This window comes from Maylandia zebra, linkage group LG6 (assembly GCF_041146795.1).
Source record: "Maylandia zebra isolate NMK-2024a linkage group LG6, Mzebra_GT3a, whole genome shotgun sequence".
Classification (NCBI taxonomy): Eukaryota; Metazoa; Chordata; class Actinopteri; order Cichliformes; family Cichlidae; genus Maylandia; species Maylandia zebra.
The window spans coordinates 14,827,693-14,843,112 of NC_135172.1; the positions used below are offsets into that span (position 1 = coordinate 14,827,693).

A 15,420-nucleotide genomic window follows, 5' to 3' on the forward strand; every position below is an offset into this window, starting at 1 on the left:
CCATGTTTAACATGGATGGAATTTTTCTCATCTCGATAGATAGATAGATAGATAGATAGATAGATAGATAGATAGATAGATAGATAGATAGATAGATAGATAGATAGATAGATAGATAGATAGATAGATAGATAGATAGATAGATAGCTAGCTAGCACTGGTCACATGTATTACAATACCAGAAGGGAAAAAAGGAACTACATGGAAGGTGTAGGTTATCTGTGCCAAACAAGTGTACTATTGGAATAATACACAGGCCTACTACATGCATCAGGGTAGTTGGAAAACAGTGCTTGGATGCATGAGTCACTCTGTCACTTCTGTCTCTCAGCTACAGAGTCTCACTGACCTCACACCTATGGCTCTGCCTCACAGTGTAACAAGGAAGGACCTCTGCACTCTTCTATTCTCCTGACTCTTCAGCCTCGTCTAAGGAGAGGAATATAGTTTTTCTTATTATAAACTTCAGTGGTTCACACATCCTCCAACCACACACCCCCATATTTTGCTTCATTGCAGTTTATTTCACACCTCAAACATTTAGTAAACAATTAAGCAAATACAAGTAATCTGCAATAAATTACAGGTAATAATAAAATAAACTACTAACTCTTTTACGCTACGTCAGCACCTACACGGGTATCTTTGAAAACGCAGCTGTTTCGTCTACACGTAAACAGCGTTTGGAATCAAAGGTATGTGCCTTTTTTCATGTCACGCTGTGCGCCACGTTATTGTTTACATGAGATGAATTGCAGAATGGCAGATAGAGACAAAATACTGTTAATCTGACTATCTGCAGTTTTTACACGCAGTTACTTTCCCTCTATTTACAAAGGCAGAGGCGTCACGGTGTGATTATTTTACGTGTAGTTTTTTTTCCCTGTGTAATAAAATTCAACATTGCTAGCAATACATTTTTCAAAAAATGCCTCTCTGTGCAAAATGGGTTTAAAAACATAAACAGCTGTGGGATACTGTTTGTCCGTGATTTGAACCAGGGGAACAAATCGTGGCAGGATCAGCCTGATATCATTTGTATCCCGCTGTAACTTTACTGTACAAAGTATAGTATAGTATGTATATCTCCAAAATGTCAGGAGTAGTCATTACAAGAAGTGTTTGTGAACTAAAAATCATGAATGTGGGATACTGTTTGTCCGTGATTTAAACAGCCCAGCGCTGCTCCTGATGAAGGGAAAACCAATTCTGCAGGGAGACCTACCTCGGCACTTGTGCACGTGAAACCAAAGGGCAGATATGCTTCACCATATTTTATAGTCTTTGGCTTAGAATGAAGTTGGTTTGGAAACATATTCAGTGATGCCTCATCTCCTGCTTTGCGTTTCTGTAGGCGCCCGTGCTAGCAGTGTCCAAGTGTTTTGTTTTTTTTCCCCCCTTTTCATGCCACGCCCCCCCTGCCATGGGCCCCAAACTTTGGGAAGGTCTGTTATAAACAAACTCTGCTGTCTTCAAGCTCTTTATTTTTATTTTTTCACAGTACTCATATTAGTGACTCACCTCATATTAAGCCACTTAAAATGAAGAAGCAAAGTATTTCTGCAGCAGAGATGATTTTATCCACTTTGTTCATACTTGGATGGAAAGTAACAGAAGAAAACCGAACACAGCTCATAAACACAAACACCTCATACTAACTGCAGAGCACGATGGTGGAGGTGTGATTTGTTTTGTAGCGTGGGCACAAGCTTCAGTCAATGAGTCGACCATGAAATCCGTCTGATAGGTAAGATGTGGGTATAACTGGGTCATGCAGCAGGTTTACGATCCCAGATACAGCAGCAAATCTACAACAGCATGGCTGAAAAAGAAAAGAATCAAGATGTTGCAATGACCCAGGCAAAGTCCAGACGTCAACCTGAAACCCTGTGATGTGAAGAGAGCTGTGCATAAACAAATGACCGCAGTCTCTTTTATTTTCTTTATGTAAAGAAGATGGGCCAGAATTCCTCCACAGAAACTGATAAAGAGATAACAGAAAGCAATTACTTAAATTATTGCCGCTAAAAGCTGTTCTATAAGCTACTCAACGCTTGGCTGTATTTGTTTTGTTTTATTTTATTTTTTATTTTTTCACAGTTCTCGGTCTTCAGAGAGGTACTTCAGTGTGTATATCACCAGATGCAGGAAATGTTTGCTTTTCTGACTTATTACCTGGTACTGGACTTTAACCCTGAGCTCCTGGAATATACTGTGTCCTTTGTCCGGGACCTCCCCTTCACTGAACCACTACAGGCGAGGTTCCCGCTCAGCCCACATTATTGATTCCCTGCATTATTCCATCCTCGCTACCTTGCCTCTTGTTCCCCTTTCATCCTCTAATTTGATCTCTCTCCCTCCCACAGAGTCTCTCTTCATTGAGATGCCGTCCCCTTCCCCACATCCATCAGAGCATCGCCTCCCTCTCCCACTCCTCTTATCTCATTACTCTCTCTAATTAGCCCCAAACGAGCCCGTAGGAACCAATAACACGCCTTTGCTCACACATATCAATGAGTTTCTCACACACGCACAGACACATGCACATCTGCAAAGCCACATTTCATTTGTGTCTGTGTGTGTGGATCTGCGAGTGTGACTCACATCAGTCTTTTTGACTATTTGAACTTGCTGATATGGCCATTAGTTTAGACAGACCTTTCTTTGGTTCATTATGCAAGTAGGAAAGGAAGTGTGTGTGTGTGTGTGTGTGTGTGTGTGTGTGTGTGTGTGTGTGTGTGTGCTCGCTGGTCACCTCCTGGTATATAGTTCTGCCTGGGACAGAGTGGTTCACCATCAACTGTTCCCAAACAAACACCCATTTCCTGTGCCCAACTGAGATGCAAGCTGGTCTCACACACACACACACACACACACACACACACACACACACACACACACACACACACACACACACACGGTGTTCACACATGCAAACCCATGTGCAAACACGCAAGCAAACAGACAAGTGTGCAAGTCCATTCATGCGATTAACTCTGAGCCCCAGCAAAAGTAATGAGATAATTTCCTGTTTGTTGGTTTTTTTTACTGTCATTTCACCAAATGTCATGTTCCTCTGTTTGTGAATGTGTTGTTGGGACATTTTATAATGTAAACATTGCGTGTTGACAGTCAGACAGTTTTAAATGGAGCACTGTGTTTAATTATGGCAAGAGAAAATCGTGTCTGACCGAGAATGGGAAGCAACCCAGGCACAGCTGCAAGTGCAGCTAAACAAACACTCATACATAAAAGATGAGTCCCCCAACCCCACCGCCCTCCCCACGACATACACACATACACGCGCTGCACTATATCTATAAGTGTTTACCTGAGTCTATTGACTAATCTCCTTTTCGTGGGATTTCATTTACCACCTCTCCGTGTACCCTGGAAGTGGACAAACAAGGTTCCTCCGTTCCACTTGTTATTTTAAACCTGTATGGATCTGTGCACCTGTGCGTTTATTTCCGACTTTTCCGTCTCTCCTCTCCGTTTTCCTCTCCCCTCCTTCAGGCCCCAAGTCGGTCTGAGAGGACAGAAAAATACCTTTAGGTGTTTTTCATCAGCGCCACTCACCTATCTGTGTATAAAATGGGTTATATGCTGCCTCACCGAGCCTCAGCTCAGCCTGTTTAGCATTGTGTAATGAATTAAGAGTGCTGCCCATTATGAGTGTGTGTGCAAGCAGGTTAGAGTGGATCAATAGCATCCGTGGAGTGAAAGGAAACTAAATCTCTCATCTCTGTCCCCATCTCACTCAGCTGTATCTGTCTCCTTTATTATCGGTGCTCCCCCCATCCTCACCCCCAACCCCCTGCTATCCCTCTCTCCTTCTATTTCTCTCTGCCTCTCTCTCTCACCCAGAAGCAATGAGTGACTTGAAGGGCAGAGGGTGAAAATAGGAATTAACCACAGAGAGCGAGTGAGTGACAGAGCCTGAGAGGAGAAGGAAACGGAGGGATAGACCATGTAAAAGAGATGGGAGAGAAAGATTGTCCCCGATATTGATCTGGTAATCCTCGTTGTGCTCTCTGGCGATTCTAATCTTCCTCCTACACAAGATAAGGAGACGTAAGGAAAGGGCAAGAGAGAGAGGGAGAGAGAGAGAAACAGACTACATGGTGGGAGGGAGTCGTGGGTGAAATGAAACTGTGGGAGGAGGAGCAGTGCCATCCAGTGGTTCAGAGAAACCCTGCACTCAGGGTTTCTTATTATGTCATTATCATACACGTGATAGTGCTCGTGGTAATGTTTCGTCAACATTGAGAGGTGCCTATTCGTAATGCCGTGATCAAACACTCGAACATATCACCTCCTTTCCCCTCAGCACAGAAGGAGCTACAAGAGTTCAACATGCTTTAAATGTAGGGCGACATGTGTGGCATTATGTAGACACAAATACACGTTGAGATACACAATTTGTCCCATTAAACACAGTAAAATACTGTCAGATATCGCAGGTGTTTTAATGTGTTTAAACTGTTTTCATGCACTTTCTCACTTGTTTGTTTCCTTGGTTTTCTGCACATTATTTAACTTATTTTTTTTCTTGAGCGAAGACAAAATCACAGCTTCCGTGGCAAATCCTGTGCGTTTACATTTCCCACAGGGGTGCAGCTTAGTTAGTGTTCAAGTGACCGCTCTGCAAAAGAACGCTGACTGGCTGACTACATGTAGTTATTCAGCCAGAGTGTTGATGTCCCCACATCCACACACGTCCCCACACACTCTCTGCCACACAAACATTAGAGACCACATTACGCACCCATAACAAATACAGTACTTTAGAGCCCGAGCATTTACACTGGCATCAGTCACTACTTTTGCCACTGCAGACCTGAGGGACAGCCTCTGCAGTTCACTTTGTCATTTTACAGCTTTTTAAAGATCACTTGTTAAACAAGGTCAAGGAACTTGATATAACGTGATTTCACACAGATGAGTTATGGGTGGACTCAAGCAAAAGAGGACTCGAGTGTGACTTAGAAAGAATAAAAAAGTACTGTATAATACAATACAGTGGTGTACACTTGGAAAAGCACCAAGGTCACTGCAGTTAAATAACACTAAAATAACTTCTGAAATTAACTGTGGAAAAAACTATTTAGTTTGCTGGCACAAAAACTTGCACAAAAATATATCTGAAACAACACTGTGTGTCAAAATAACTCAAAAAGCATACAGGAAATGTGTCTTCACTTTGAATTTTGCTCATTTTTGTCACATTTGTTAACACAACACTTAGTGCTGCATATGTTTACTTAGAGTGGAGCTATCTGTGTGAATGGTATATTTCAGTCACATTGCTGCCTCCAGTTTCACTCATTTGCATCTTCAGTTGTAAGCTACATGTATGTTACCTGCCCAGCTAACACAGTCAAAGACTAGCTGGTGAACCTATTGGAGCATTAAGTCGGTCTATATTCAGATATTACCATTAAAAGTTGACAGAGTTTAAAAACAGAAGTAAAAAGAGAATTTGTATTGATCTGCAGGCTTGAAACTCCAGATGAATTGTAATGCTGCTCCACATCTACTGAATGCATAATTAAGCAGCTGCTTGCTCGACATTCCACCATGACAGTTTTATAAGGTAATGGGTTTTGGCCACTAAAGTTAAAATGTAAAGTGCAGCCATCATCAGATCATTCGCTCTGAGAATGAATTCCTAGACCTGAATATCAGCATTGCTTAGGAGGTGAGACTACATGCAGGGTCCAGGTACTACCTGGAGGTACCTGGAACTCCTGGAAATACCTGGAAGTGTGCTGTTGATTAACCCCAACCACACTTTACTATTGCAGCTGCCTCAAGTGTGTTTTCTGATGCTAAAAAAGAGGCCCAGTTATAGAAAAAGGGATCAACATAAGGATTTTTTTATTATACTGTCTGCAAAATCAACATAAATCATCATAGGACATAAAACATAACTAACATTGATATAGAACATTTAAAACATTAACAGTGACAAAAGGCAGGTTGCTTACCATATTTGCACTACCTTTTACCTTTTTATCACAGAGCTAAGTCATCCTGAGTGATAACAACCCTTACATGTGTGTTTTTTGTTTGTTTTGTTGGGTTTTTTTGGACAAGCTGGACTATTTTGAGATGAGTTTTTTAAAGGGTTTTCGATATGTGGGTAATTCCATGTTATGCAGCCAATTTTTAGGACATTTTCAGCTCAAATATCTTCAATTTGCAATATGGTATAAGGTCTGAACATATACAAAGAGTCCTGTGAGATTTTAGCTTCATATATCAAATAGTTTTCAAAATATATATTTCTGAAAAATGATCCTTTGACCCACTTGCAAATTATTTTTTACACTTTGAAATCTGTGGCAACGTTTGAACATGAATATGTCAACAACTATTAAAGATGAAAGCTGATATTTTCACTGGTCTTTTGTGCCATCACAATGATTTACGATCTGTAATTTTGGACAGATACATCACAAAACTTCTGAGCGTTGGCTAATACTGTCTATGGATATAACTTTCTGAAGTGTTTAACTGAGAACTATGGTCATGTTCCGGTAACTCTCAAGACTTTGAAAAACCGAAAAAACACAAATATTTTAGAAATCTGTCAAAAACTTGTTTAAAACTAAAAATTATGGAATATTCACAGAACTCACATTTTTATGCTCAAATCTGAGCCGCCACACTGGACTAACAGAAACTAATCAAGCATAACATCCAATCACTGAAATGATTTTTCCTCTCCAGTAAGTAAATAACTATAATTTTTCATCTCAATCAAAATAATAATAATTTACTTTACTATTTTTTCTGCTTTTGGACAACAACAGTTTTAGCAATTAGATTTAATAGCTTGAACAAACTAGATGATTAACCATTATATAAACATAAATTAAACTGAATTACCAATGCTGGCTTAAACCTTACTTTAGGTGGTGGTGTGATAAATTTCTTTTAAGCACTCTATGTATTCTGAAAGTACAGGTTGGGGTCATCAGAGGTGATGACTCGGATCTCACTGGGTTAAACCTGGAAAAGTGTTGCGTTATCAACTAAGAATGGAAATAAAGAACTTGTTTGCTCACAGTATGTCACGGTTCTGGGTCCGTTGGACCCAGTATTTTGAGTTTATTATGTTTTGGTTTATTTTTGCATTATGGATTGTTTTCTGATGTTCTGGTGCTTTGTTTATTATTATCATTATGGATCTGTTTCTGTTATTCTTGGTGAGGGATCAGTTCTTGGGTTTTGGGTTCTCATGTGTGTTGCAGTTTCTGTTCAGTGTCTAGTCTGTCTCTCAGTGTCATGTCTGTATCTGGTTTAGTAATTCTTGTTTCCTGTCTTATTGTGAAAGTCTTTGTCTTATGTTAGTGTGTGCAGCTTAGCTCCCCCGTCTCGTTAGCCCTGATCTCCCCCAACTGTGTCTCCCTTCTGTTGCCCATTCCCTCATTACTACCCTGTGTATTTAAGCCCTGTGTTTTCCCATGCTCGGTGTCGCGTCGTACCATCAGATTATGCCTGTGTGTTTCTGTTCTCCATAGTTCGTGTTCACTTCATGTTTTGTTTTCGTACCAGCAATAAAGCCGAGGTTTTTGAGTTTCAAGTTAGTGTCTGAGTCCTGCGTTTGGATCCTCCTTTCCGTCTGCCCGCACACAGAGCCCTGACACAGTAGCTTACTTAAGTTGCTTACTAAACAGCAACAAGGAAATACTGTATGTGCTCCATCTGAAACATGCCTCTGTATAAACTACAACAGTTACTCAAAGAGCAACCAGGTAATGGGAATCCCTCAAAATCTTGTGGAGCTCAAACTTAAAGGCTCTTTTAGGTGCACTTTCAACCAATATCTCTAGCTGGATACAACATTTTGGACAATATGTGAACACTCTTAATTTAACACAAACACTCCTTTTCTTCCTTCCTTTCTATCTCCCCTTTTCCTCCAGCCGCATTTGACATCCTCAAGGGCCATTTATTAACATGGATTATTTGTCGAAACGAACAAAACCTGGCAGGAAAATAGCAGCCTCTCTACCGACCCCTCATCCCCACCCCTTTTCTCTGAGCCAATACACCACCAGAAGCCCCGCAGCAAGACTGAGATAAAATGAAAGAAAGACAGAGAGACATGTGAGAACAGCAGAAAGAATCCACTTTTTTATTGACCTTTTCTTGGAACATCATTCACAAGGCCCTGGGTTTGATTGCATCTCTGTGTTTGAGATTAGCCATCAATAACTGTGTCGTTAATGTCAAGCCACCGCTGACCTGACTTCCTCTGGTAGGCAGATAGGAAGGAAAAAAGAGAGAGCAGCTAGCTGTCTAGTAACCCAAGCACCACAAAAGCTGGATCACAACTCCAGTGTTTGAACTGTGCAGGAAATCAAATAAAAAGGAGCCACATCCAGAAAGCACTGGCATTTGTACAGTATAAGACAATATCGATCCCTTTATTCACCACACCTGCTGCTGTACGTCCTACGAGTGATGTAACAGTTTCAGTTCCACTGCAGTTGATTTTGGTCAGAAAATTAGGAATGTTGCCAGGGAAACAGGACTGTAAAATCAGTCAGTAAACGTGACAACATGACACACTGGTACATTACATGCCCAACATTTTTTACATATAATCAGTTACAGTTACATTTTTGTCACTATAACAAGACTATGTGAGGAATAATAATATTCACATTTACTACTGTTACAGGAAAAATGATTCTATGTTTCTTTACCTTCTTTTAAATGTACAAAGATGCCTTTTGTCTGCCCTCTGCCTATGGTTAGATTAGTTTAGAATTATCTTTTTAGACTTTCCCAGCAAACACATCTTGTTTCTGGGACATATTGTTTTAGATTGTTTTATCTTCCCTAGCTCTCTGCTGACGAGACTAGCACCATATATGGAGTTGTTTTATTTTATCTGTTTATTATTTGTTATCCTGTTCTCACTGTCTCTGTGCTCTGTGCCTATAAAAATTACCAAGCCACTGTGCATGGTGTGAGTTGTTCTTCGCAGCTCACCCGTGTACACGTTTGATAAAGAAAGTAACTTTGTCTCATTGTGTCTTTATTTCTCCTGGGTCTTTTGCAGAGTTTTCCCCCAACAACTACTGTACATTCCATGAAATATATTACATGAAATTTTAACATCCTGTTTCCTGCAAATATTTTAGAAATGTTTGTTAATGTAATGTTAAGCTGTTTTGTTTTATAAGCAGTTAATTTGTTTTACTTTACTATTATAAATAAATAGATATTTATTAGCATTACTACATTATCTGTATTTGAAACCACAATATTGTAAATGAAAGAATAATGTATAAATGTTTATGTATGGTATGACGTTGATAAGTTTGATAATACATTTAAAAATTACATTTCTTTACCATATTCCCACAGACATGCATTTGTAGCTAACTGGTATGAATGTGAGAGTGAATGATTGTCTTTCTCTCTGTGTGTTAGCCTTGCATTAGACTGAACAGCTGTTAAAACCATGGTGTAACTAGCCTTTCTCCCTATGACAGCTGGAATAGGCTCCAGCCCCATTGCAAACTTGAATTAGACGAGCAGAAGAAAACGAATGGATGATTTATATATTTTGAATTGTATGATTGGAAGATATATTTGTACAAATTATTCTCAGGTTGAACTGGGTCCTGAAAACCTTGCAGACAGTGAAGTAGATGAGACAGATGTTCTGTAGATATTTTGTATATAAAGCACCAGGTGTTTCTGTGTGACCAGTCACTGCTTCAGGGAGCAGATCAGGGAGACTGGGATATGCTGGAAGGTAATATGTTAAGATTTTGCAGAACTGGGTGAGCTGACTTCAGATCATGACGTTGGGGATCAAAGGTTGCCAGGTTTGCCTCTTTGGAGCAGGAAAGAAAAAACAAGTTTACTGTACAGATGATGTGCGCGCCCTGCACTGTCTGCAGGATGTGAATTCCAAAAAGGCTGACAATCTTGAGAAACCTTAATAATAACATGGAATTTGATCAAGTGTGTTTATTTTTATCATTTTCATCATGTGGATTTTATTTATTAATTAATTTTTATTTTTTATTTATATTAGGGGAAAATCCCAGACCAGTACAAACCATTTACACTTACACAGTATGACACTGCTGCCTACCTGTAAGCAAGGATGCAGACCGGGAACACCATGCTAGCGTGATGAGGAGGAAGGCCGAGGCACCAAAGCTACGGTCGAATATGGGGATAGCAACAGAGCTGTTGGCAAAATTGGTATTATACATAAGGAGACAGACGCAGAGGAAATCAACGGCTGCCAGGTCCTTCAGGTAGATCCCAATCCTCCTGGAAGCCTGCTGATGAGCTTGGCAGAAGTGAAACGCCTTGCCAGCGAAGAGAACAGAAGCTGAGGGAGCAGATTTACAACTGAAGGAAAAAGTTTCAACAGTTTGAGATTGGTTTAATTACTCGTGAAATTCTGCAAAGGAAAATAAATTAGGTCCCTGTGTCTGTGATCCTTTTCCTTTAGTCAATTAAAACATAAAACTAATGAGCAATGCTCTGCTGAGCCACATGTGACACACTCTACTGTTTATGAAATACCCAAGATCCAACAACATCGCTAAACATCAACATGAGAATGATGGACTCAAATGTCAAGCTGTGCACAGATCACAGCCGAGAAAATACGAGTCCAACAGAAGAGCCAGACCATCCAGTGCAATTCAAGTTCATTTTTAGAGCAATTTAGAATAAATAAAACTAAAAAAGTCTGAAAAAAAGATTATTAAGTGTCAAATAACTGAGTAGAAGCTAACTCTAATCCCGTGGAGAACATGTTTGTTTTCAAAAGGGATTTTAAAATGTCAAGTGTAGGAGCCATCTTAATATAGAGAGGCAGTTCATTCCATTATTTGTAACCACAACAGGAAACGCTCGTCCCGTGGGTGCTTCAGTCTTCACAACAAGAAATGACCGGACAGAGGATCCGAGAGATATGTGCAGAAGATGTGCCAGGTAGGCAGGAGCCAGACCGTTTCAAAATTTAATGAAAAGCGGTTCAGGGCACTTTCCCAAAGTGATGGAACTGTTTCCTACAAAGCTAATGTGACTTTGTTTTTTGTTTCTCACTAATCTTAGTTACTTTCACATTAACACTTGGTAAAAACTTAACTTTTAATTTCACAGAGGTGAAAATTTGCTTTGCATTCAGAAGTCAATTAAGAAAGCTCATGTTAGTGTCTTAAAAGTTTGAGTTAGGTTTCCCCAAACTTTTACTTACAAGCTCTCAGTTCTGAAAAAGCAACTGAAAATTGCAAAATCTAATTTTTCAAGGGCAGCATTTTTTTCCAGTGGCAGAAGCAAGCTTCTATAGTCAGCAGTATAGCCTGTAGAAAAACTAGGATTGTAACGTATTCCTCTGCCTTTGTTTGCCTGCACAGTGAAGGTTTGTCATTTTTCACTTACAAATAACCTTCTTCCTTTCTAGCTTTGATGGCTAAAAGACTTCACACAAGGCTGATTGGATGCCTGTTTGAGTCGAGTTTTTCAAATTACACTATAAAAAGAGTTTTTTCCTTCAGCGAGTAAAAGAGAAAGCTCTCTGGGCATCTTCAGGGCAAAGAGTCAAAATTCAGTAAAAATCCTTGGATCTTTTTCTTCCTACATTTTCAAATGGTCTTAGTAACGTCTTCATAGTATAAGGGACACATTTCAGAATATTGATTTGATAATGTCAAATATCTGTTTAATAATTCAGAGTATTAAACATAATATTTACATATTTTCTTTAAACTAAAGCAGAATGCTGGGAGCCAAAGGTATAATTTAAGCACTATAGTATAGTAATACTATCCAAGTATGCTAAAACATCAGCATTGTTGCTACTATTACTAACTGGTTTTGCCTTGTTACCAAATCTTTATTTTCACATTATCACCCCCAGTTTCTGGCCACATTTCAGTGGAGTCAACTGTAATCACTGTTCCTACCATGTTATTACTGATAATTAATTAATAATTTAGAAATTTCCACATTATTTCCTTCTTGATTCTAACTTGTTACCGTGCTATTACCACTTTTTAACAATTGTGCTGTGCTGAAAAAAAAGTGCTACCCAGAATGTTTTGGTTTGTCTCATTAAAAAAATAAATCAGAGTTAGATATGAATGTAACAAAAATTGACCAGTATATTTTATCAGACTGTGGGTGTCTACAGACAAACGCCCATGTCACATGACTCCACAGACAGACCCTGCTTGGACTATTTAAAACTGTCCCTCCTCTGAGATCCTTTACCATAGACTGACCTGAACAGGAGACCCACCTCCACATTACGATGATGCAGGTAAGAATAATGCAAGCTACACATTAACGACACCCCCCCCCCCCCCCCCCCCCCCCCAAAAAAAAATGTTAAATTTAAAATGATATGATGATAGGGTATGGTATATTCTGCATCTGACAGAATATACCATATATACTTCAATATTGGGGTTGAAGGCTGCAGACATCAACAAAAATGCCAGACTACCTCGTCCTAACAGACAACCTACGTGTGCTGCCTGTAATCTCTTTCTACTGTTGACTTTATCCTGTTACCTGATATTTTTAGTTAACCATTAGCAGGCACTCCCAGTTCCGCTGACAACGTGTCATCAGTTTACAGACGCCTGACCTGTGACCTCACTCTCTGTGACGCATGCACAGAACAAATGTGGGGGAATAAAACAGATTTTGCTTCACTGAGCCTGTGTAACACCCTGTTCTCCAGAGAAGTTACACAAATAATTGCAAAACTTTATGGCAAACATCAGAGTCATCCTGCAGGGAAACCCCAAATGTCATCACTGCTGGATACTGGTGGTATCATAGCAGAGGTGGCAAAATTACACACATTGCTTACTGAAGTAGAAGTACAGGAACATGTGTTAAAAAATATACCAGTAAAAGCTGGTAAGTACTGAAGGATCTTCTTTTCTCAGGTACAAGTGAAAAAGTACAGACTCTGAAATATAAGTATTTTTAAGAGGCGATCAAAAGAACAAAATATCTGCATGATTTTCCGTGATAAATAAGACAAACATTTTTCTAGGGTACAGGAAACCAGTGTAGATACTGGAGGTGCTATAATCTCTTTCCTCTCCTCTAGGAGACATTCCTCGTAGCTCTGCTCGTTCTTGTGGCCTCAGTCCACTCCAGCTCCCAGTTTTACCTTCCCATTGACTGTGATGACATATATCGCAATGACAACACAAGCTCCAGTGGAGTCTACAAAATCTACCCAGGAGGTCCCACTACTCCCCTGCATGTCTACTGCGACATGGACACTGATGGAGGGAGATGGACTGTCAGTATCAAATCCTATCATCATATTTTCAAATAAATGTCAAAGTTTTTTGGGGGGTGGGGGGGTGTCACCGTGCTGCAGAATAAAACATGTATTTTTGTGCTGACAAACATGTCTGTTTGTCAGCACAAAAATACCAAGCTGAATTTCACGAAACCCTCTGGAGTGGTGGCACCTGGGCAAAAATGAAAAATTACATCTTTAATTATGATATATGTTTTTGGCATCAGTGGAGAATGCAGATGTGACCAACTAATAATGTTAGATAAATATATAGCATTTAATGTTAGTAAACATTAAAGGTCTCAGTTTGTTTCGTATTCTCCCTCTCAGGTATTTCAGAGGAGGATCGATGGGACAGAAAGCTTCTTCAGGCCCTGGAGGCACTATAAGACAGGGTTTGGGAATGTGGCTGGAGAATATTGGCTGGGTGAGTGCAGGAAGGAGAAGTGCATTAAATACAAGGCGCTTGTGCTGCTTTTAATCTAAACTTGGTGTGGCGAGATGAAATGATGGAGCCTGGGAAAGAAACAGTGTCAGAAATAGGATGCTGGTGCACGATGCAAAGTGAAACAGAGCTGTGTGTGTGTGTCTTTCCAGGTCTGGAAAACATCTTCCTGCTGACTATGAGGAAGGAGAACGAGCTGCGGGTCGACATGGAGGACTGGAACGGAGAAAGGAGGTCCGCACAGTACTCCTCTTTCTCAATTGAGTCTGAGACTGTTGGGTATCAGCTTCACCTGGGCAGCTTCACTGGCGGTGCAGCAGGTGAGGAGTGTGTCGAGCACAAGAGACTGTGGATCATTTTTAAACCTGGCCAAAAATAAAATTATAATAATGAAAGAACATACTGATTTTTAAAATTTTGTTTAAGTGGAAAAATCCTATTAAAGAGATATGCCAGTGTAGCTTATTAATTTGAATAATGTTTTTTTTTTTTATCTTAATGGTTTGCAAAGTGCAGTATTTGGTCTGTACAGAGTCATTCTCTTCCTTTGAAAGGAAAAACAGCTAAAGAGACAATTGTTAAGATAATAATTAGGAATTAACTGCTGAAAATAAAGGCTGAGGAAAAGTTCCAAACTATTTTCCTCTACATATTATCTCCAAGTAAATTAACTACTTCTGTCAAACACAAAAAGCCAAATAACAAATACAAACCCGTGTGAGAAAAGTAAAAAAGACCATAGAACCTTCTTAGTCTTGACTGCACTCACATTTTCCCTGTTTTCTTCTTCTAGGGGACAGTTTATCTGAACACAACTCCATGAAGTTCACCACGTACGACAAAGATCAGGATCTGTGGGATAAAAACTGCGCTCAGCATTATTTGGGTGGGTTCTGGTACAATCAGTGTCACATCACTAACCCAAACGGCATGTATGCGCCTCATGGTGCCATTGGGTATGATAACGTCCACGTGATTTGGCATACATGGAAGGGCTGGAACTACTCCCTCAAGACCATTGCCATGAAAATTCGATTAAGACCTAAGTGTTCATGCAGAAATTAACCTGATTTTCTAAAGATAAACAAGATTATGATAGTACCCACCCTCCATTGCACGAGAAGAGCTGGGATGTGTGGGGACACCATCTCTAACACCCAAGTTGTTCTTGCTGAAATTAATTTACAAGCAATAAAGAAACAGTTAAAACACCCATTTATTTCCTTTTTTTTTTTAGTTTAGTGCCTTGTTTCAAAAATACAAACTGTAATAATAGTTTAAATCTGCATACATCTACTTTTGAAATTTCTTATTACAATATTATGTTATTTAATAACATATCGACCCAAATATCAGTAGTATTGATACTAACGCTGGTAATGGCATCTGATCGATACTAGCGCTACAGGACTGGTGCTTTCTCTCTATCCTCTAAGATAGAGTAGACTAAGTTTAAAAGTTGCAGTTAGTAGGAGGAGGAGAAGGAGGTGCCATTCAGCTCCTATTAGAAACCCAATGATATGCTACTGGAAAAGGTGAAAGGCATTTTCATTGTGCTAGCTCTTTCATAAATATAATAAATGGTGTTTTTTTTTAACTATCTCTGTTCTTGACTTCTGTCATTTTTCAAAGAGTCTACATGCTTGCCAGGAGACTA

At 39.6% G+C, this 15,420-nt stretch overlaps 1 protein-coding gene across 1 annotated transcript; it reads left to right on the forward strand.

The window, feature by feature from the left end:
• Nucleotides 1-11,376: 11,376 nt before the first annotated feature.
• LOC101464850 (microfibril-associated glycoprotein 4-like) lies at nucleotides 11,377-15,360 on the forward strand. Its single transcript, XM_004569001.6, has 5 exons — nucleotides 11,377-12,313; nucleotides 13,118-13,315; nucleotides 13,649-13,745; nucleotides 13,916-14,083; nucleotides 14,557-15,360. The coding sequence occupies exons 1-5, from the start codon at nucleotides 12,305-12,307 to the stop codon at nucleotides 14,826-14,828; spliced, it is 744 nt and encodes a 247-aa protein (XP_004569058.1). The 5' UTR covers nucleotides 11,377-12,304; the 3' UTR covers nucleotides 14,829-15,360.
• The last annotated feature ends 60 nt before the right edge of the window (nucleotides 15,361-15,420 follow it).